Raw genomic sequence first — 22314 nt, 5'->3', positions numbered from 1 at the left:
TTTTTAGAAGTTTACTAGTGTGACTATGGAAATTTTTATTCTAACAAATTTTCTTTCTTCTTTTAAGAGAGATTTTTGTTATAGGGTGCGTGCACTTGTCAGAGCTAATAGAAAGTGAGAAACTACCCTCCACTGGAATGGCCATGCCACAATCCCTTCTCCTCTCGGGATTTTGGGCGCACACACATGCACCCGGCGTGAGCTTCAAGCCGCTGGGTCCAAAACTTGAACCGCAGTTGGCCATGTGAGAGGTGCAGTGACGTAACCAGACGCCATCTGCTAGTCTTCATTCTAACACATTTTTGAATGAACTTTCCAGTAATAGGCCTGCTAAAACTACCAAGTATAATTAAAAAAAAATTGAAATAAGAAAAACAGCTTAAAGATTTAATGCAAGTAGTACTTTTAAATAAGTTTAACCCATCTTTGTTACAGTGTACTTAGCATTTATACAGCAATACTATACAAACTGTACATAGATTTTGGTACTTTAGTTTACATACCGTTCCTGCAGTATCCAAGATTTCAAGCATACACTGTTGTGCATCTACTTCAACTTGCTGGAGGAAAAAAGGAAATAAAATTTCATGTTTTTAAAAACAGACACAGAATGTAGCATCTTTATAAGCTAGTATCAAAAAATACTTTAACAAAACAAGTGAGAAAATAACTAAGTAATCAAGATTCATAGATCCCCAAATTGTATTAGGTGCTACAACCATATGTTCTCAAGTCTATACCAGGATACCTATAAGATCCAGTCTCAAAATAAACACTCAGCACTTTGTTCTGAAGAAGAAATATTTTTAAAATAGCTCAAGTAATAAATAAAACCAACAATAATTCCAACAGTACCATAAGTGATTTCGTCTATCTGAACTCTCCCATAATACTTTAGCTGTATCTTTATTTCTCTAGATAACAGTATCCATTTACCATATTAGAATAACATTGCTGGTGACAAGGGAGCAGCTATCAAATTACATATCCCTGTTACTTTTCACCTACTATTTCCCTGAAAAAGTTATTTAGAATTACATATGCAAATAAAAAAGTAATACTGCTGCATGGCTGAAGTACAGGAAGAAATTTCCAGCTTTTTTAGTATAATGTGGACACGAAAAGAGTGGAAACAAAATATTTGCACAACTGCAGGGGCTAGGCTGGCTGCTATATAATGGTGGGAAGACAACTCACACCTTACTAACGCTAAAAATGTCTGATCGTTGTTTCAATATCACATGCTGTGTTACTGGACATAGAAATGCACCTTTCTACTGTGAGCAGTGGCACTTTCTCAGTGCACTGCTCAGTGCTTTAATAAGCAGGCAGGTTAGGGAGATTTCTGTATGACTACCTATAGGAAAAAATGAAGTAAGAGACAATGTTGTGGCATGTGGTGCTCTGCAAGTCAGAACCACATGAGAAGTTGTTGGTTTTTGTGAGACCTTCTTGAATATGCTGGATACATGTATGCCCATGATCTAGGCTGGCTAAGGTGGGGGTGTGGATGGACTGTGGTGCAGAAACCCTGTCAGGATTGCTGTATCTCAGATTTTTTCTATCATGGAGGAAATAAGTAAATAAACTTAAAAAGAATAAAAAAGCTAGGTGCATGGTAGCACAGGGTGGCCATCTGGGAAAGCTCCAGGTTCATATCATGGGTCTACCTGAACATTTTGTGTGTACTCATCATTCTGGCTGGCTACAGGCTGCATGGAGAACTGTGGAATGAAGATCCTATCAAAGGTGCCTGCCTCTGTCTCTTCTTCTTTCTTGAAGGAAATAAATAAACTTTAAAAATATATGGGGGAGACAGAGACTTAAAACTTTTCAGTCTTTCTAGAGGGCTGGGAGAAACAGGGGACTGCTATTTGAAATGGATGGCCTGGCTCTTAAGTTTCTATGTCAAATTACAATGTTGGAGTCAGGACAAACTTATTTTAGTGAGTTAATGTATATGTGAAGAGAGAGAGAGAAAGAGAGAGAATTATGTCTTTATGATTCTTCCTAAATTGATAAACATGCAATGACAGGATATCAACTGTGAGTTTTCCCACTAATTTTATAAATTAACTCTTTATTCTACTCTGTATACGACACTAAAAACAAAGTTAAAATCAAGTATTTATAGTTATGTTACAATCAAAAGCAAAAGTTCTTCTAAAGAAACACATACCTTTCTATAAGAATCTTCTATCGTAGGATCATATTTTTCAACAAAAATTCCTTGAACAAATTGTACAGTCTATAAAAAAATTAACATATCATTATACTTCCAAAGAAAAGAATAATTCCAAATCTATAAATTTTAAACTAATGATTTCGTGTAGTTATACCACTGACTTAAGAATCTGAATTTGGGGGCCAGCAGTTAGCGTAATGGCTATGTCGCTGAACTCCCACGTAGCTGACAGTGGTTCAAGTCCTGGACCCGGTGGCTTAAACTCATGCCGGGCGCGTGTGCGTGCGTGCCCAAGATCCCGAGAGGAGAATGGAGGAGAAGGGAGTGCAGTATGGCCATCCCCTCTGGGGGGTGATTTCTCGCTTTCTATCTCTGTCTCTCTCTGTCTTTCTGGCAAGTGCATGTGCCCTATAGCAAAAACCTTTCCAAAAAAAAATCTGAATTTGCTGACTGTTGCATATACACACACATTCATACTCAACACACCTCCTTATCACTTTGGATACAAATAAAAAGGTAGTTCATGCCACTTTGCATGTGTGTGTCTGCTTGATTCAAGCATATCAAGTTTCGTATTAGGTAGCCATTCTACATGGCTAGATAAGACAGTTTCTCTCTCTAGGGAGAAAAAAAAAAGGTCATCTATCTACTTTAAAAAAGAATTATTTCATTTAGCTTTATTTATTTATTCATTTATTTCAATTTGACCAGAGAAGGACAGAGATTGAAAGAGAGAGAGAAAGCCTCCAGGTCCAGGACTCGAACCACAGTCGACCATGTGGGAATCCAGCGCCCTTAACCACCACGCCACCTGCCAGCTCCAAGGTCATCTATCTTCTTACGAAGTGCTTTGCTAAACTCCAAACAACTTACTCATCAAGCTATTTCTCATGAATTTCTCTTCTTCGGTAACCCTCCCCCATCTCTCTTGCTATATGTACTATTTCTTGAAGCAGAAAACATGGCTTTTAAAATGATACATAACTAGACAAACAAAATATTTGAAAGCCTTTTGATATTTTCTAACATAAAAATATATAGTAGAAGCTTACTCATGAGGAGAAAGACCAAAATTCATTCCTATCTGGCTCTGTAATGCAAACAGACACATATTTATATATTCTCAGTCTCTGTGCTTAGCCCAAACTATATTCTGGCATACCTCACATCAGTCTGGAACCAACGAACCAGAAACAATGTTACCCACCAAGTTATAACTAAAAGTTGACTAAAATTACAAGAAAAATATTATATTGCTTCTGAAGCCATTATGGCATTTCACTTTAATAAAAACAATCAAAACTTAAAACTCAACAGAAAAGGAATGATCTGGGTCAAAGCTCAGGTACTATGAGAAAGACTTACCAGAGCAGACTTTCCAACGCCTCCAGAGCCAAGAACGACTAGCTTATACTCACGCATGATGCAAATTTGTCAAAACCTAGTACCTTTTAAAGAAAAGAGAGAGAGAAAAAAACTCTTAAGTCTTTGTATTCATGTAATTCTAGACATTCAAGCAAATAGATGTATTTAAAATGATTATTATACCACACAAATATGGAGCATCCTGTAAACAAAATAACTAAAGGATGCTCAAAGGTAAAAGAAACTACATTATTATAGACACTGGTTTTTTTTTTTTTTTTTTTTGAGAGATTTTCACTGTAGGGCGCGTGCGCTCGCCAGACAGACAGAGAGAGACATAGAGACAGAAAGTGAGAAATCACCCCCCAGGGGGGATGGTCACGCCGCAATCCCTTCTCCTCCATTCTCCTCTCGGGATCTTGGGCACGCGCACACACGCGCCCGGCGTGAGTTTTAAGCCACCGGGTCCGGGACATGAACCGTGGTCGACTACGTGGGAGTCCAGCGACATAGCCATTATGCTAACTGCTGGTTCCCTATAGACATTGTTTTTGGATCTATTCTAACTTCGAGTAACATATTAATATTAACATATTAACAAATGAAAGCTGAAAAATTGCCATAAAGGGTATTCAACTATTGACAAGATGACAGTGACAGACATGTCTACCCCTACATTCTCAGAAACCATCCTAAAACAAGAACAAGAAACAAATGTAACATCTTATGAACCACCGGAAACCAGGAACCACAAATAGCTGAGTGCCTACTAAATGCACAGATACACTCAATGACCAAAAAAAGACAAAAATCCCTGCCTTCATTGAGCTTTTGTCCCAGAAAGATGCATGGGATAGGGTTAAGGTCTGAAAATAAATCAAGCCTATTACCTGTTTTGCTACATAAACTTTTACTGGAACACAACCACACCCATTCATCTGTACTATCAGTCTTTTCTTTCATGACTATTACAGCAGAGATAGGCAGTTAACCACAAAGAATAAAGTATTTATTATCTGGTCAACCCCTGGAATAGATGAATGGTAAAAATAAAGGAGTTGGCAGAGAAACCAGGACAAAATTCTCTACTACAAATGGGGGGCAGAGATATAGACAAGAAGCCTGAACATGGTCTAGAATCAGGCTGACCTGAAGAATGTGAGTTATTAGACTGTAAAAAGTCTGAAGTTTCCATATTCAGTATGATGAAACTGTAGAAATCAAAACAAAATAGGGGCTAGCAGGTGGAGTGGTGGCTAAGGGCAATGTACTCCTGCATGGTGGACCACGGTTCGAGTCCTGGACCTGGCGGTTTGCTTTTTCTCTTTCAATCTCTCTTGCTCTGCCCTCTCTGGTCAAACTTTTTAAATAATAAACAAATAAAGTTAATAAAACAATTTTTTTGAGAGGTTTTTGCTATAGGGCGTGTGTGCTCGCCAGACAGACAGAGATAAATAGAGACAGAAAGTGAGAAATCACCCCCCGGGGGGGATGGCCATGCAGCAATCCGTTCTCCTCTATTCTCCTCTTGGGATCTTGGGCACACATGCACACTCGCCCGGCATGAGTTTTAAGCCACTCGGTCCGGGACGCGAACCGCGGTCGACTACATGGGAGTCCAGTGACATAGCCATTACACTAACTACTGGTCCCAAGTTTTAAGCACTTTTAAAAAAGAATTTATATTATTATTAAATTTGCTACAGGGCACATGCACTCATGAGAGGGAGGGAGGAAGCAAGCTGTCAGGTCTGGGACTCGAACTGTGGTTAGCCACGTGGGAGTCCAGGGCCTTAACAACCATGCCACCTGCTGGCCCCAGTTTTAAGTACTTTAACTGGCATGCCACAAATAAACCATTGCATTCTCATAAGGGTGCTGGTTTGTATCCACTTCTTTATTAGCAGAAAACAAAAACTAAAGCCAAAACCAAAGGATACAGAGGAAAATTAAGAGTTCTATCAGGAAGTATTATTGCTATGAGTTACCATTTTAAGAGAGGCTGAAGAATGATAAAAAACATTTTATAATCAACTCTAAAAAGAAATCTTAGACTAACAAGTTTCAAGCTTAAGGCAACACCATCAGAAAAAGTTAAATGAAGTTATGTAGCAATGAGGGAGAGCTACTGTTTAAACATTGTCCCTAAAATTGTGGTGCTATCAGCCTAGGCTAAAACATTCCTAATTTAAATTTCCAACACAGATGATGGAATTTTGTTGGTTTATGTGCGTTCTCTTTAAGTGCTACTTGTGAACAATAGTACTGGTATGTAAAAACTAATGCAATTTGGAAGTTATTTGTAAAGAATTTGCTAATTAATAAGGTGTCTGCATAAGGATTAATCTGCAAATATAGTATATTTACACTAACCTTTAATCTATAAACTAACCAATTATATTAACCAACAAGGGTCTCCCAGATCCTCAGTTTCCTGGGATGGCTAAACAGCAAAGAGCATAGCATCTATGCAAAAATTAGTTTAGAAGTGTTATCAACAGTGCCACTGTAAGATACTTATACTTGATCTGCAAAAACGTGCTACTTCCACATCAAGTAGGCACTTAAACGCTTGCCCAAATAAGAAGCATGATGCACATTATCTAATAAGCTGTAATTGCAGATGAAGAAAATCAATTACATTTCTAAGGAAAACTAGAAATTCTAATATTTTCTAATAAAAGTCCTACTATTGAACTTGAAACATTATCTACACTAATTTTTCAAATGCAACTATTTCTGTCATTTTTCTTTTTTTTGGGAGAGGATTTTGCTATAGGGCACGTGTGCGCTCGCCGGACAGAGAGAGAGAGAGAGATAGAAAGCGAGAAATCACCCCCCCCGGGGAGGATGGCCACGCCGCAATCCCTTCTCCTCCATTCTCCTCTCGAGATATCTTGGGCAGGCATGCACATGCGCCCGGCGTGAGTCTTAAGCCACCGGGTCTGGGACTCGAACTGCGGTCGACTATGTGGGAGTCCAGCGACATAGTCATTACATAACTGCTGGCCCCACATTTTTCTTTGAATAAAATTACTTTTGGGGCATTTTTAGAAGTATTAAATGCCATTTACTTTAAGATTCCTAATGCGAGTTCCTTACTTAGACTGCCCAAAATTTGTGACAACAACCAATCCGATCAATGAAAATAATTAATAGCAGGGCCAACAGATGGTGTAGTGGTTATGTCACTGGACTCTCAATATGACTGAATGTGGATTGAGTCCTGGACCTGGTGGCCTGAAACTCACACTGGGAGAGTGTGCATGCATGCCTAAGATCCCAGCGGAATGGAGGAGAAGGGATTGCAGTGTGGCCCTCCCACCTGCGGGATGACTTACTTCTTCCTCACTGTCTCTGCCTCTCCAGGGAGCACACATGCCCTAAGGCAACAACCTCTACCAAAAAAAAAAAGTAACCAATAGCTTTTATACTTTACTATTATTTTTTTGCAAAATGCCTGGGTAACCTACTTATTTGTTTTAAAAGGTGTTTACTTACTGCTTCCAGAACTTTTCTTACTTTAGATTGTAGCTGTACTAACCTAGGTTCTTTCAGTTTAAAAATTTATAAATTGGGAATGGCAGGTAGTGTGGTGGCTGAGGAACAGGACTCCTACATGGATGACTACAGCTTGAGTCCTAGACCTGGTGTCTTGCTTTCTCACTATCCTTCTTTCTGTTTAAATTGAAGAAAAAGAAAAATAAATAAAATAAATAATTCATTTTTGTTTAGAGGCTTTTAAAAAAGAATTATTCTTTAAATTAATTTTATTTATTTATTTACTTATTTTAATTTGACTGGAGATGAAGAGAAAGAAAGGAAGGCATCAGGACCAGGACTCGAACAGCGGTCAGCCATGTGGGAATCCCACGCCCTTAACTACCACACCACTTGCCAGCCCCAAAATAAATAATTCTTTAAAAATAAATGGATAAAAGTTGTGTAGATCCAGTCTCTGAATAAACCATACCAGACAAGGAAAGACAAGAGAATAAAGCTCTAGGGCTTAATACAAACCCAGATTTCAGTGGCTGCTTAACTGCTTGAAATAAAAATGGAGAAAAGTGCACAAATCATATTCTGTATTAAGTTCATACAAAATAATAATGGATGCTATAGTGATTCTCAGATAATAGAAAATCCTAAAGATCTGAGTCAAAGAAAATAAAAATTTAGTGAAGGTTTAGTCTTAGTGGGTTCACTACAGTAAAGTACTTATCAAGAAGCTAATGACCAATTTTACTACTCTACCTTTCTGGATTACCTAGAACATTCTTCATTAATAAGACCTAAGTAAGACCTAAATGCAAGTGTTACTGATCCAAATTATGAACAAGAGTTATCTCAAAAATCTTGAAAGAAATTAAAGCCTAGCAAAGCTATAAATTCATATATTAAAACCCCACAACTTTTGGGGTTAGCAGGTGGCATGGTGGTGGTTAAGGCTCTGGACTACCACATGGCCAACAGCAGTTTGAAATCTGGACCTTTCTCATTCTGTCTCTCTCTGGTGAGCAAATGGTGCCCTATAACAAATTAAAAAGAAAATAATAAAACAAAATACAGACCCCTGCAACCTGGGGCAAGCAGGTGGTGTGGTGGTTGAGGCATTGGACTCCCATATGGCCGCCCAGGGTTCGAGTGTCAGAACTGGTGGCTTAAAACTCATGCTGGCTGCATGTGTGCCACAAATTCCCAAAGAGTGGAGAAAGGAAGGCAGTGTGGCCATTCTCTCTGGGGAATAATGTCTCGCTTTGTCTCTGTCTCTCCAGCAAGCATACGTGTCCTATAGCAAAAGAATCTCTCTTTAAAAAAAATTGGGACCAGCAGATGGTGTAATGGTTATGTCCCTGGACTCCCCACATGGTCAACCATGGTTCAGGTCCGTGACCCAGAGGCTTGAAGCTCACAGTGGGCATGTGTGTGTGCATGCTCAAAGTCCTGAGAGGAGGATAGAGGAGGTGGAACTGCTGTATGGTCATCCCCCTAGAGGGTGATTTCTCACTTTATGTCTCTGTGGGGAGTGCCCGTGTCCTATAGCAAACATCTTTTAAAAAGAAAGAAAGAAAAAAAAAATCATGTTGGGTGCCTGTGTGCCCAAAATCCCAAGTGGAGAATGGAGGAAAAGGGAATTCAGTGTTAAGCATCCTCTTGGGGAGTGGGGATGATGATTTCTCACTTTCTTTTTCACTGTCTCTCTTTAGTGAGCACAGAAGCCCTATGGGAAAAAAATCTAAAAACAAAACAAAACAACACCCTCCCCCACCAACTTGTGGTTAACTACTTTGTGTTAACACTTTCCATCAAGATTGCAATATAACATTCAATATTCAACATCTATAAATACATGCTGCAGGCAACAGAAGTAAAGCAGTGAACAAAAGACCCTGCCCTTTAAAAAATTATTTAATTTTATGATTATTATTTCGTTTTGCATTCACCAAAGAGAGACAGAGAGAGAGGGAGAGAAAGAGGAAAAGTGAGACAGCAAGCCACCAGGTCCAGAACTCAGACTGTGCACAGTCATGTGGAAGTCCAGCACCTTAATCACCAAGCCACCTGCTGGCCCCAAGACTCTGTCCTTTGAATTTATAATTTAAAGGAAGGAAAACAAAGTCAACATGAAACAGTCTAGATGTGATAATCAGCAAGAAAAAAAAGAGCAAGTCAAAGGAGATAAAGTGTGTGAGGATAGCTGGACTGTTTTACATGAGATAGTTATGAAGAATTTATATTTAGGTGCTATCTAGCTCAATAGCCAGAGTATTGTCAGTGGACTGACATTAAATACTGTTTTCAACAAAAGGTTCCACCATTAGGCTTTGTCTTGTTAAGCATTCTTCCCCCTAAGAAATATGGTTTCTATGTTGTCAGTGCTGGCCTTGAACTCACAATCCTCCTACCTCAGTCTCTTGGATAACTGGGATTACAAGTACAAATCACTGCATTCAGCTCTGTTGAGCATTTAAAAATCATCTTTGTATGGTGACATCCTAATTACTTTGTAGGTGAAGGTAAATTTGGATTTAAGAGTCAGAAATTTATCCAGGATCCATTGGAGAGCTCATGGGTTTGATTCCCCTTTATTCATCTGCAAAAGGGGCATAAAGGGAATTTCTGAAGGTCTTATTTTTAATGTATGATCTCCCATACCAGTTCTTTATAGGAGGATATTCATGTCTTTTCCCATTAGATAGCAAGAATAACACAGATCAGAATAGGGTGTTCTTAACCAGCACATACTCAAAACGCAGTTCTCAAGAGGGCAGTATCAACAAAATGTTCTTTGAAGTATTCTTGCAATATCTCAGCCAACAGTTATTTTTCCCCTTTCTGCACCAAATACTTAAGGACTTGATTACACACTATCTTGTATTGTTTTCTAAAATGAGACAATAAGCTGTATAAAGTAACATTACTTTTGAATTCAAGATGCTTGGTTTTATTTTAAAAATTGTATATTTCAAACTAAATCACTTAATTCTCAGTTTCTAGGTTCCTTGTCTGTAAAATGAGGGAGAGAAGGTAATGTTGAATACTCAAATGCCTTATACTAGTCAGGTAAGTGTGTAAGTGCCTGAAGCAGGAGAAATTTATTTTATTTTATTTTATTTTTTTTGAGAGTTCATTATCAGTAAATAAAGAAGCCACTTGGCAGGTCTGAGGATGAATTGTCTTTCTTTACATATATAAAAGTAAACCGTCTTTGCAGTTCAGGGTTATAAAACACTAAATCTGGAGATAAGGAGACCCAGACAGGCTGTGTAATATCTGTACCAAAGGGTAGTCATTAATTTCTAGACTGGTGTCCTAATTTGCAAAAGAGCAATAATGGTGATACTCATTTCATGGGGTAGAAGACCAGAACAAATAATGATGTTCATTATTGATAATTACTTTAAATGTGGGACCAGCAGATGGCATAATGGTTGCTGGATGATGGACTCCCACGTGGTTGGCTGCATGCAGTTCGAGTCCTGGACATGGCAACTTAAAACTCACACTAGCATGTGTGTATATGTGTCCAAAATCCTGAGAGGAGAACGAAAGTGAGGGGATTGTGGCATGGCCATCTCCCCAGGGGGTAATTCTTTGCTTTCTATCTCTATCTCTCCGGCAAGCACAAGAGCTCTATAGCAAAATCTCTCTCTAAAAACAAAAAAAAGGCTTTACCTGTTAGTCATTGCCATCATCAACCAGATGCAAAGTCACCTTTATTTATTTATTTATTGGAGAGGTTTCTGCTATAGGGCACGTGCGCTTGCCAGAAAGACAGAGACAGAGAGAAAGAAAGTGAGATATCACCCCCGGGGTGATGCCCATGCTGCTATCCCTTCTCCTCCATTCTCCTCTCGGGATCTTGGGCATGCATGCACACAAACCCGGCATGAGTTTAAGCCACTGGGTCCAGGACTCGAACCGTGGTCGACTACATGGGAGTTCAGCGACATAGCCGTTACGCTAACTGCTGGTCCCAAGTCACCCTTATTTATTTTTGTGTCCACAATTTGGTCTAAAAATGTTTGTTAAATAAAAAACAAGCTAAAGACTACTAATTCATTTTCAGCAAAGGAAAGAACTCTATATAGATTTTTAACAGATCACTAATAGGCTGGTCCCATAGCTCAATGGTTCAATGGTTAAGTGCTACACAGAGGAAGTTGGATCCTACATGGTTGACCAGGGTATGAATCTTGGCCCTGATGGCCTGAGGTTCATGCCAGTTGTGCAAGTATATGTCCAAAATCCTGACAGGAGGGATAACTGAAGGGAAAAGGACTGGAATATGATGAGGTTCCATTGAAGATTTCCCTTTTATTCTCTTGCTCATGTGCCCTCTTGCGAAAACAAAAACAAAAAAAATACAAAAACAAAAAATTAACAAAGTTACCTTTTATAAGTAAATTGCCATTTAAAAGCTCACAATAATTACTGACGGATGCTGTGAGTCTTAACTGAAGATGAACTACACATACCTTGGCATTAAAAAAGTTCTTATTCTGTACTTACACTCTAGGAATTACAGTCCAGTAGAAAAGAAAATGTCTTGCAACAGAACAGGGTTAATACTAACTTTTGGGGTCCCAGAGACACCTGTTCTTTGCTTTGTAATCTGATTGATTCTTTGAATCTCATTAATAAATGTAAAAAGTAGGTTATAAGAATTAAATCCTTGAGAAGAGATGAGCAGCATTTTAAAAGTATCATCTTTCCATTAGAGTGTTATGCCAAAGGGTCTCCACATAGCTGTAGTTAGAACAAATCTCCCAAAATGGTGGTAACAAGCACTTCTCCTATCCTCAAGTTGTTTAGCTATAAAGCCCTCCAACCCCCTCTACAGTTTGAAATCCTGTACTTTTAAGTTATAAAGAAAGGCTAAGTAAAAAAACACTTAACTACTGGTTCTTGAAGTCAAGTGACATTACTTCCCCCACTGAGTACTTTCTGGAAGATAAAATAGCTAAATTCTCCTTTCTGCCTCCAACTCCCAAAGTATTTTAACAGTAAAGAGGATCACTGTGTGCCTCTTACAAATAAAATTTCAAATATCAGAAAGATTTCATATGTATCTGTTGGACATAACAGGCTGAATTTAAAACTCCCTAGCAAATTTAAAAGTTGTTGGAGAGGAGCCAGCAGATGACATGGTGGTTATGTCACTGGACTCCCACAGGTTAACCAGTTTGAGTCCCAGACCCAGTGGCTTGAAATCACGCTGGGCATGTGTGCCCAAGATCCCAGGAGGAGAATGTAAAAGAAGAAATTGCAGCGTGGTGGCCATCACCCTGGGAAGTGATTTCTCACTCTCCCTCTCACTGTCTCTAGTTCTCTCTCTGGCAAGCATATGTGCAAAAAACAAAAAAAACAAACAAAAAACAAAAACAAAACTTCCCCAGGGGGAAGAAAAAAATTGTTGGAGGAAAAAAAAGGTCCAAACATTATCTTTCACACCCTCTTTTATTCCAATTAATAACTAACTCTTTCACTGAAAAAAAGTTTTTTAGAGAGAGAGAAAGTGAGAAATCACCCCCAATGGCAGATGGCCATGCCAACAATTACTTCTCCATTCTCTTCATGGGATTTTGGGCATGTGCACACACACACACACACACACACACACAACCTGGTGTGAGTTTGTTCAAGCTTCTGGGTCTGGGATTTGAACTATGTTAAGTGACATGGGAGTTCAGTGCCTTAGCCATTCCACCACTTCCACCACTGAAATATTTAATAAGATATAATTTGACATACAACTTAAAGCCATGTTTTCTAGTTTTATTACTGTAGTTACTTTTAAATTCAGTACTTGATCACATTTTGGAGAATATATTAAAACTAGCGTGTAACAATTTATCAGCGCAATCTGATAAATGCGTAAGAACCAAATCCTCAATAGATTTCCCAGCTTAGTCAACAAATAAGGCAGTTAAGTGACAAAATAAATACATTAGGAGAGACCAACAACGTTTCAAAAGTAAACAAGAAAAAATGAGTTGGGTTTAAGTTTACCTTCATTAGTTTCTATTGGCTCTTGCCAAGTGGGTTGGATTTGTGTAGAACTCTCCCCTGATCCCAAGAATTCCCTGGACATGATCTAAAACATAACCTATTGTTTTTTACTTCTCATCATATCTAGCTGAAAATGCTATAGGCATTCATACTGACTCAAAGATCTGCTGTGTTTTCCAAACATAATTTAGATAATTCAAATGTGGACATTAACTTTATTATCTGTTGTATATCTTTGAATCTGAAATGGTAAAAAAAACTTTTAGTTAATTATATATTAAGTTGAAAAAAAGTTAAAATAGGAAAACATAACAACACATAAGACTACAGATTATGGATCTGATGGTCTGGATTGGAATCTCAGTTATACTATTTACTGGTTTAGTGACTTTGGTCATGTTACTATGTTTTACCCTATCTATGTATCATTTCTTTATTTGAAAATGGGAATAAGTATTCGCTTCAGAGTTTTAAAGATTCAAATGAAATAACTCATCACAGTAAGCAGTCAGTAAATCTTAATTTGCTATTTTAAAAAAAATCACATCTATCCATCTATCCATCCACCCATCTATCTACAGTGCTTGAAACTTGATACATCCAAAGGACTTAGAAAGCATACTACTTTTAACAGGAAACTATAACATGAGAATGATTATATCTTCTCTCTTCACTCTATTACCAGGTCAGATCATTCTACCTCAGCATCTCTGGAAATAAATTACATTCTCTCTACTGCACTACCAAGGTCCCTCAATACCTTATTATTTTTCACATAGCAAAATGGAATATATACAGGAGGCAAATATGAAAGAAATCATTAGTTTGCTATACACTGTAATTTCAGTGACCAGATTATGAGTTTTAATTGTGACATACAGATAGGAAAACCTAGAAATTTGCAGAAAAATACATACAAATATATTTTAGTGGCCTTTATAGCCTTAAGACACTTTGTTAGTTTTTAAGAGACTACTTAATTTTATTTATTATTACTTTTTAATTTGCTATAGTCACCAGAGAGAGACAGAGCGAGAAAGAGGTTAAGTGAGAAAACCAGCCACTAGGTCCAGGACCTGAACTGTGATCACCCCTGTGGGAGTCCAGTGCCTTAACCAAGCCTCTTGCTGGCTCCAAAACTTTGTTAGTTTTATACATTAAATTGTTTATAGTGTTTGAACTTCTTAGTTCACAAACACAGTCTACAGAACAAAGTGCTTGCTGTGGGTACAGAGAGGAAAACAACTGTCTGCCTGAAAAGATCTGTCAAGCAAGGTTTTACAAGTGGTTATTTAAAGCAGACTAGTGGACATATAAATCACTAATTGGATTCTACTAATGGAATGGAGTTCACTGGAATTCTGGGAAAAGGATGAACATGACTAAAGTCACCACGTCATGAGAGCATAGGGTGTGGGTGTGGATGGAAACTGGAGGAGGTAGTAGTACAGGGGAGATGGCTTTATACAATTATTACAAATCTCAACTTATTTTAAGGTTTTATAGTTTTAGCTGTAGGATGTCATCAAATGAATTTTGATAGGGTTTTACACAGTTCATAAGAAATAAACAGATAAATAAAAAATATTGCACAAACCCAAAGACCTTCATAGCTTAATAGGCTTTATAAAACAATCAGTCATTAGCTTGTGTTGGACAAAAAACCCTAACACATAAAAACCATTTGCCCACATGGTGCCCGGATCTTTGGACTTGTTCTTTCTTTTTATTTGAAGTCTTTTGTAAAATAGAAAGTAAATACTTTCTTGCAGCCTATCCCTAACTTCTCTAAAAACAGACAAGACTTCAAAAAGGCTGTATAAAAGTTGAATTAAAAAAAATAATTTGGGGGGACCAGCAGTTAGTGTAATGGCTATGTTGTTGGACTCCCATGTAGCTGACTGCGGTTCGCGTCCCAGACCTGGTGGCTTAAAAAACTCACGCTGGGCGTGTGTGCATGCGTGCCCAAGATCCAAGAGGAGAATGGAGAAGGGATTGTGGTGTGGCCATTCCCTCTGGGGGGTGATTTCTCACTTTCTGTCTCTCTGTCTTTGTCTTTCTGGCAAGTGCCCTATAGCAAAAACCTCTACCCTCCCCCTCCCCCCCCAAAAAAGAAATTATAGTAGTCACTTTATTCTAAGTTACGTAACTTCTACTGGAAAGCCTTGGAATTATGATTTGCATGACAAGGCCATATATGTAGGACCAGCAGTTAGCATAATGGCTATGTTGCTGGACTCCCACGTAGTTGACCGCAGTTCGAGTCCTGGACCCAGTGGCTTAAACTCATGCCGGGTGCGTGGGCGTGCATGCCCAAGATCCAGAGAGGAGAATAGAGAAGGGATTGCGGTGTGGCCATCCCTCCTGGGAGGTGATTTCTCGCTATCTGTCTCTCTGTTTGGCGAGCACACGCGCCCTATAGCAAAAAAAAAAAAAAAACCCTCTCCAAAAAAAGAACATATATGAAAGCTAATTCTAGCAAAAGAATGATTAGGCACAGACCATCTTAGACACTGCTTTATAAACAGTCTATAAACTTACACTGAAGTTTAAACTTAGTGAAACTTAACAGGAAATTCTGAGTCTGCTTCAAACTTTTTATTGCATTTTATATTTAATAAAGCCCCCTTTTCAGTTTGCTTGAGGTTACTGCACTGGAGGGAGGGAGGGAGGGAGGGAGAGAGAGACTGACCCCCAAGGGGGATGGTCATACCGTAATTCCTTCTCATTTGTTTATTGTCTCAGGATTTTGGGACACACACACACACACACACACACACACACACACCTGGCATGTTTTTCAAGTCTCTGGGTTTGGGACACAAACCATGTAGCTGGTGATATGGGATCCAGTCACCTCAACCACCACCAGCTGGCCCAATAAAGCACTTTTAAAGAAAATGCTAGTCTTCTACCAGATTAGATGAACTGATCAAATGGACTTCAGTATTTTGATTTGAACATTAAAGAATACCTATCCAAAGTATTTCAGAAATGTAAAAAACCCTCTATCCCTCTCCTCCACCAAACAAAACCACTATCTCGTTACCCAGTAACAAATACTTATACTTCTCAAAAACCACACTGACACAATCATAAGGAGATGGCTACACCCATTAATTTCTACTTGTATTCAACACTGTATGGATATTAAGTGCCTACTATGTGCCACCAGTGTAGAAATCAGATGCACACATCTTAGGCTAGCTATATAATCCATATGTTCAAAACAGGAGGCTAATTCTAATACCACAGCATCTAATATCTAAGACATATTTAAGTTATTTTAAATTATACCACTGCCACAGAAATGGCACTTAATATATTTGCTTAAAATCTCATATGTTTGGACAGGTAAGTCAGATGTACAGGACAGGCTGTATTTCTTCCTCAAAAACCTTTAGGAGCCAGCAGGTGGCTAAGGAGCTGATGGTCAACTGTGGTTTGAGTCCTGTACCTGGCAGCTTAAAAATCACGCTGGATGAATGTGTGTGTGTGTGCTCAAAATCCTGAGAAGAGAATGAAGGAGAAGGGGTTGTGGTGTGGTTACTCCCAACCCTCCAAAGGCAGTGATTTTTCACTTTCCCTCTCACTGCCTCTCACTGGGCATACACACCCTATAACAAAATCCTAAACAAACAAACAAACAAACAAAACCCCAAAAAACCTGCTCTGGATCTACATCAGTGCATAAAAGAAATCCAATTACCGCTTACATACCTCATGGCCTAGGATCTATGTGTAATGTTCACTGAATAATCACTCTTAACAGAGTATATGGAACACAGAAGACAATTATTTATTGAATGAATCAAAACCAGTTTCTTGCCCTAGAGTAGGACAGACAAACTACAGCCCTCAGGTCAAACACTATCTGCTGCCCATTTTTTTAAAAATCAAGTTTTGCAGAAATGAAATGAGTTTAGTGGAATGTAGGCATGCTCATTTGTTGTGCAGTGTCTATGGCTGCCCTCAGGTTGTAATGTCAGAGCTGAATGACCACGTGGTTATGACAGAGATTGTATGTCAACAAAGCCTAAAATATTTATTATCTAGCCCTTTAAAGAAAAAAAAATTGCCAACACTTGCCCTACAAAGGCTAGAGCCTGGAAGAGACGATCGACCCTGTCTATTAATTCAGAAGTGGCAAAAGCATTTTTGTTCTAATACCAACTTAAAATACAACATTAATGGTACCTATATGTAGTTAAGTTCAGTAATGAAAATGATTTTGAGACCAATTCGGGCTTAGAGGGAAAGAAGACAGTTCACCACGACCACTGTCTACCATGCTTTTGAGAAAGAAGAAACAGGGTTATAACTTTAATTTGAAAACTTCTGCTACGGAGTACTTTCTTTTACCTATCTAACACTAGGGGCCAGCCCGTGGCCTGATGAATACATGAGCTGGGTCCTATATAGCTAACTGTGTGATTTAAGTCCTGGACTTGGAGGCTTAAAAAACATGTTGGGAGTGTGTGTGCATGTGTCCAAAATTCTTACAGGAGGGAGAAACAGAAGGGACTGAGGTGTGACCACTCCCCACAGGGGTGCTTTCTGGCTCTCCCCTTTCCTGACTCCGTCTCTCTGGAAAGCATACACAGCCTCTAGGAAAACTAAATATCTAATACTGCTGGACAATTTACCAAAACCGAATTAATTAGCTACAAAATAAATGCCAAACAAAACCTCAAGCCAGAGGGATTACTGAGAAATGTTCACATGAATCAGCCCCAGGGGGTGATTTATGTGCTACAATCCCTTCTCCATTCACCTCCAAGGATTTTGGGTGCACACACGTGTCCCATAACTTGCCAGGTCTGGGACTTAAACTGTGCAGTCAGTCATGTGAGATCTGGCTCAATCTCCACACCACAGGCTGGCCTCAACAACACTCATTTTTACATGTATTTGACATCTCTGCATGGCAGACACATTACTCGCTTTGTCAACAGATTCAGCTGTGTAAGGTCTATCTTTTTTTTTTTTAAAGAACATCTTAAAACTTAAACTTACAGGTTACCTAGACCACTTTTGATTAAGAAAACCGTAGATAGTAACTGCCACATTTGAATGCCAGGCAGTGGTATGTGTCAATTTTCCGGAGTCTTGCTTTTTGAAGGGTGTCTGAATGTACTGCTTGGGGTCTTTGCTCACATTTGCTAGATCGTGGCAGATTTTAGTCCAAGGCTGCATTTCCCAATTTTCTTTGTAAACTCTTCAGCATTCTTACAGAATTTTTTTATGGTCCTTGAAGAATATTCTTCAACTAGGTCAGCCCAGAGGGGATTCTTGGGCTGGGAGTCCTTCACCAGTGATATGAGGGACTGGATTACTTGGTTGGTTTTGGTAGCTAGCTTCCAGTTTTTACCACTTGCGACTAGCAGACAGACCTACCCCTTTACATCGATGTTCGGGCAATAGATCTTTATTTTAAATGTAAACTTTGGTGGTTTGAATGAGTATTCTGATGGAATGTTGATTTTGATTCTGAAGGCCTGCTTGTCAAATGGAGGGCTGTTGGGAACAATAACACCTTGCCTAGTCAATAAATTAGCTTCATCAACCTGGATGTTACAAAAGTTTTTCACTCCACATTGGTTGATTTCTTCAAGCTCCTTCATCAGCCTCCTGCTGGCCACCATCTTGGATCTCTGTTTAAAAGTCATTTATGAGGATGGTGAATAGTGCTATAAGAACCTGTAGTAAGAAGGTAAGCCCCAGAATATCTAAAAACTTTATTAAGTTTTATAATATAAAATTGAAAAGAAGTTTAAGTGTATTTTGCATTTAAAGCGGAAATCTGGGACCAGCAGTTAGCATAATGGCTATGTCGCTGAACTCCCATGTAGTCAACCACGGTTCAAGTCCCTGACCTGGTGGCTTAAATTCATGCTGGGCATGTGTGTTTGTGTGCGTGCCCAAGATCCCGAGAAGAGACTGGAGAAGGGATTGTAGCATGGCCATCCCTCCTGGGGGTGATTTCTCACTTTGTCTCTTTTTCTGTCTCTCTGGCGAGCTAACGCAACCTATAATTAAAACCTCTCTCCAAAACAAACAAACAAACAAACAAACAAACAAACAAAAAACCCCGGAAATCTGATAATGTTCCCCTCTGATTATTGTTTTTTTTTTCTCTATTGCCAGAGGGTATGCACACATGCCAGAGAGAGGGAGGAAGAAGGCATCCCCAGTACAGGTGTTCACGTCATAATCCCTTCTCTACAACCTCTCCACCCTGTTGGAATTTTGGGTGTACACGTGTACTTGTGTGTACACACATCCAGCATGTTTGTTTTCAAGCCATCAGAGTCAGGATTCAAACAGTGTGGTAAGCCATGTGTGATCTGACTCCTTTAACCACTAGGTCATGGAGTCAGCCCCTGCCCACTTTGATTCTTAAAGTGGGTTATATGCACAGTCTAACACTAAAGCATTCATGCCACTAGGATATTGAAACATCTCTTCAGATTATTTTAGAAAAATCCTGTAAACCAGCAAAAATATTCTTGATCTGGAACTTTGTTTTGTTTTTAGATTTTAGCTATAGACTGTGTGGGCTTGCTGGAGAGATAGAGACAGACAGACAGAAAGTGAGAAATCATCCCTCTCCCCAAGGGGATGGCCATATCACAATCCTTTCTCCTTCTTTCTCTTCTCTGGATCCTGGGCACACATGCACACACGCCCAGCATGAGTTTTAAGCTGCTGGGTTCCGGACTTGAACCACAGTTGACAACATGGGAGTCCAGCAACATAACTATTATGCCATCTGCTGGAACCAATCTGGAACATTTTCAAGATGTTCCTTTATCTTTGCAAAGTTAAATAACCTATCTACAGTACTTTTAAAGTTTACATGGTCTTTTTACATATTAAGTTTCATTCAACCTTCAGAGCAACACTGTGAAGATAAGGTGTAGTCTTTAGGTTAAGGATTTGAGGTTGTTACATACCCAAGGTTATAGAACCACAATACTATAGAATTAGGATTAGAATCCAGACTGGCACTACCCAATAAAACTTCCTGTGATAATGCTTAATGCTCTTTATCAAAACTGTTCAGTACAGGAGCTACTAGACACACTTGACTGTCAAGCATTTGAAATGTGGTTAGTTTAACTGAAGAAACTAAATTTTAAATTGTACTTAATTTCAATTAAAGTTCTTTCTACACTGCTGTTTTTGTTTTTGGCTGTAAAACTGCAGAATAAGGCATTCACAGCTTTAATACCAAACTCATGAAACCATGACCTACCAAAAGTATCACCAAGGCATCTTCACTTCCGGAAAGCAGTTTGGCTCTAATTTCATTCTTGACTTTTCTCTCACATAAGGATATCGCCCCTCCCCTTTTCAAATTCGTGGTAGACAGTATGTATGTGCCCATGGCAAGATAGAGACAGATAAAGAGGTACAGAGAAGCACCCTTGGCAGGGCCTAGTCATACCACGATCCCCTTTCTCCAATTAGGATCTTTGAATGTGTGTGCCTGACAGATTTCAGGTCTACCAGGCTAAGTATCTGAACCATGGTAGGCAATGCGATCTCTTCCTGATAGGAAGGGGCCATGCACTCGCTAGTTGAAGAGGTGGTAAAGAACAGTCACTACAGGGAGTGGTGGGGGTGGTGGGGAGTTCTCAATGTCAGATCAAAGTTAAATGTGAAGGCCAGGAAGAACTAAGAGTCCTTTGGCTAATAAACCATTCACACTTCCAACACTAGTATCAGTAACAGCTCTCATTAAAACAGAGTGGCTATGTGAGTGTGTCTGGAAAATTTTGATAATATTGTCCCTCCCCCCCATAAGATCCTAAGATCTATAGCCTCAGTAAAGAAAAATCAGGGTCTATCAGAGACCATCCTTTTGCCTTCAAAAATATTTCTCTCAATTTATTACACAAAATGATGATTTCTGGTGTTCCTCAAATATCCAGAAACCAGTTTTTTCAATAATTTCAATGAAGTGCTCATAATGTCCTAATCTGTAAAAGTCAAAGAACACTTCCAAAGAAATGATCAAAGATGGTTTTCTGTGTCTAGAATTTAACATTATAATCAAAAGTACTCAATAATGTTTAATGAAAATATAGATGAATGAGATAACATTAACCACTCTGGTCTCTCCATTATTAGTTAGGGAAAATACCCACTTTCAAATATTCCAAGCACATACTATATTCTAAATATATGAGCTGTTGCAACAGAGATACAAAAAATCAGAAGTAAAGTACTTTAGTCCTCATATATAAATTAGGATTCAAGTTAAGGGTAAGGACTCCAGAACAAATCACATCAATTTTCATGAATGAAAGACCACCATAAATATTTATCTTAATATAAGTATCTGGCTTTTATTATACACTACTACACACAAGGATGGAAAATAAATAAATAAACCATAATTTTACAGTCTGTTTCAACTAAGGCCAAGTTCAGAAATAGAATACCTTCCCATGAAAGGAGAAAACAAATGGTTGTAAAATATATTTTATGTTAATTTCATAATGGCTTAAATGACAAGCTTAATGTGACTGTCCCAAATATATCTGAAACCACAAGAATGTCTTGATTTTGGATTGTGGGTTTAGAATTTACATGACTGTATTACACATTCTAAAAAAAAATCTTCAGGATGAGGGCATTCCTAGTGAGGAAAAATTCCCTAGTAAATCTGCCAAATTTTCAGAAGAGAAAAATTAACCAAGCAATAAAAAATAGTGAAAGCACAGGTACTTCCCACAATATTCTCTAATAATTTTATTAAATTTCTCAATCTAAGCAGTTTATGCTAGTTGCTTACTGGTCACACCAGCCTGTGTAGCTGGCTATGCTACAGAATTTGTTTTCGACTAATTTAATAGTTATTCCTTTCATATTCTACACTCTTCAGTTTATTTGAAGACGTATTTGGCATTCAGTACAATAAAGACCACTTAGGAAAGTAAAAGGCACACCATATTTCATCGGAAACCATAAATAATGCTAGTATTAGGCTTTGATATACAAATAATACATATATACTTGCATAATTACTAAGTCAGTAAGTACTTTTTAAAAAACATGCATATATGTTTGTATTCTTGAACAGTCACATACCAAACAAAAGGATAAAAGCAATGGGAATCACAGTTTGTTAATTAGGCTGCTATAGTAATTAAAGCATATATGGGAAAGAGAGTGGACAGGCACTTCCTGTAATCAATTCTGAGTTTCAAAGTAGCCTCTTCAGATATTTACTTCTTTCCTTG

The 22314-nt window shown here is 38.5% G+C and overlaps 1 protein-coding gene across 2 annotated transcripts in view; it reads right to left on the bottom strand.

The window, feature by feature from the left end:
- The window catches only part of RAP1B (RAP1B, member of RAS oncogene family), a 40985-nt gene that overhangs the window by 7240 nt on the left and 11431 nt on the right, over positions 1-22314 (bottom strand). For both annotated transcript variants that reach the window (XM_027771365.1, XM_006147288.3), the window contains exons 2-4: positions 3551-3633; positions 2180-2248; positions 504-560 (exon numbers count right to left, since the gene is read on the bottom strand). In XM_027771365.1, coding sequence (XP_027627166.1) covers positions 504-560; positions 2180-2248; positions 3551-3607 — 183 coding nt within the window. In that variant the 5' untranslated portion in view covers positions 3608-3633. The remainder of the gene's footprint in view (positions 1-503; positions 561-2179; positions 2249-3550; positions 3634-22314) is intronic.

This window comes from Tupaia chinensis, unplaced genomic scaffold (assembly GCF_000334495.1).
Source record: "Tupaia chinensis unplaced genomic scaffold, TupChi_1.0 Scaffold000208_1, whole genome shotgun sequence".
Taxonomy (NCBI): domain Eukaryota; kingdom Metazoa; phylum Chordata; class Mammalia; order Scandentia; family Tupaiidae; genus Tupaia; species Tupaia belangeri.
The sequence above is the reverse complement of the archived record's forward strand: the minus strand, read 5'-3'. Positions and strand labels throughout refer to the sequence as shown.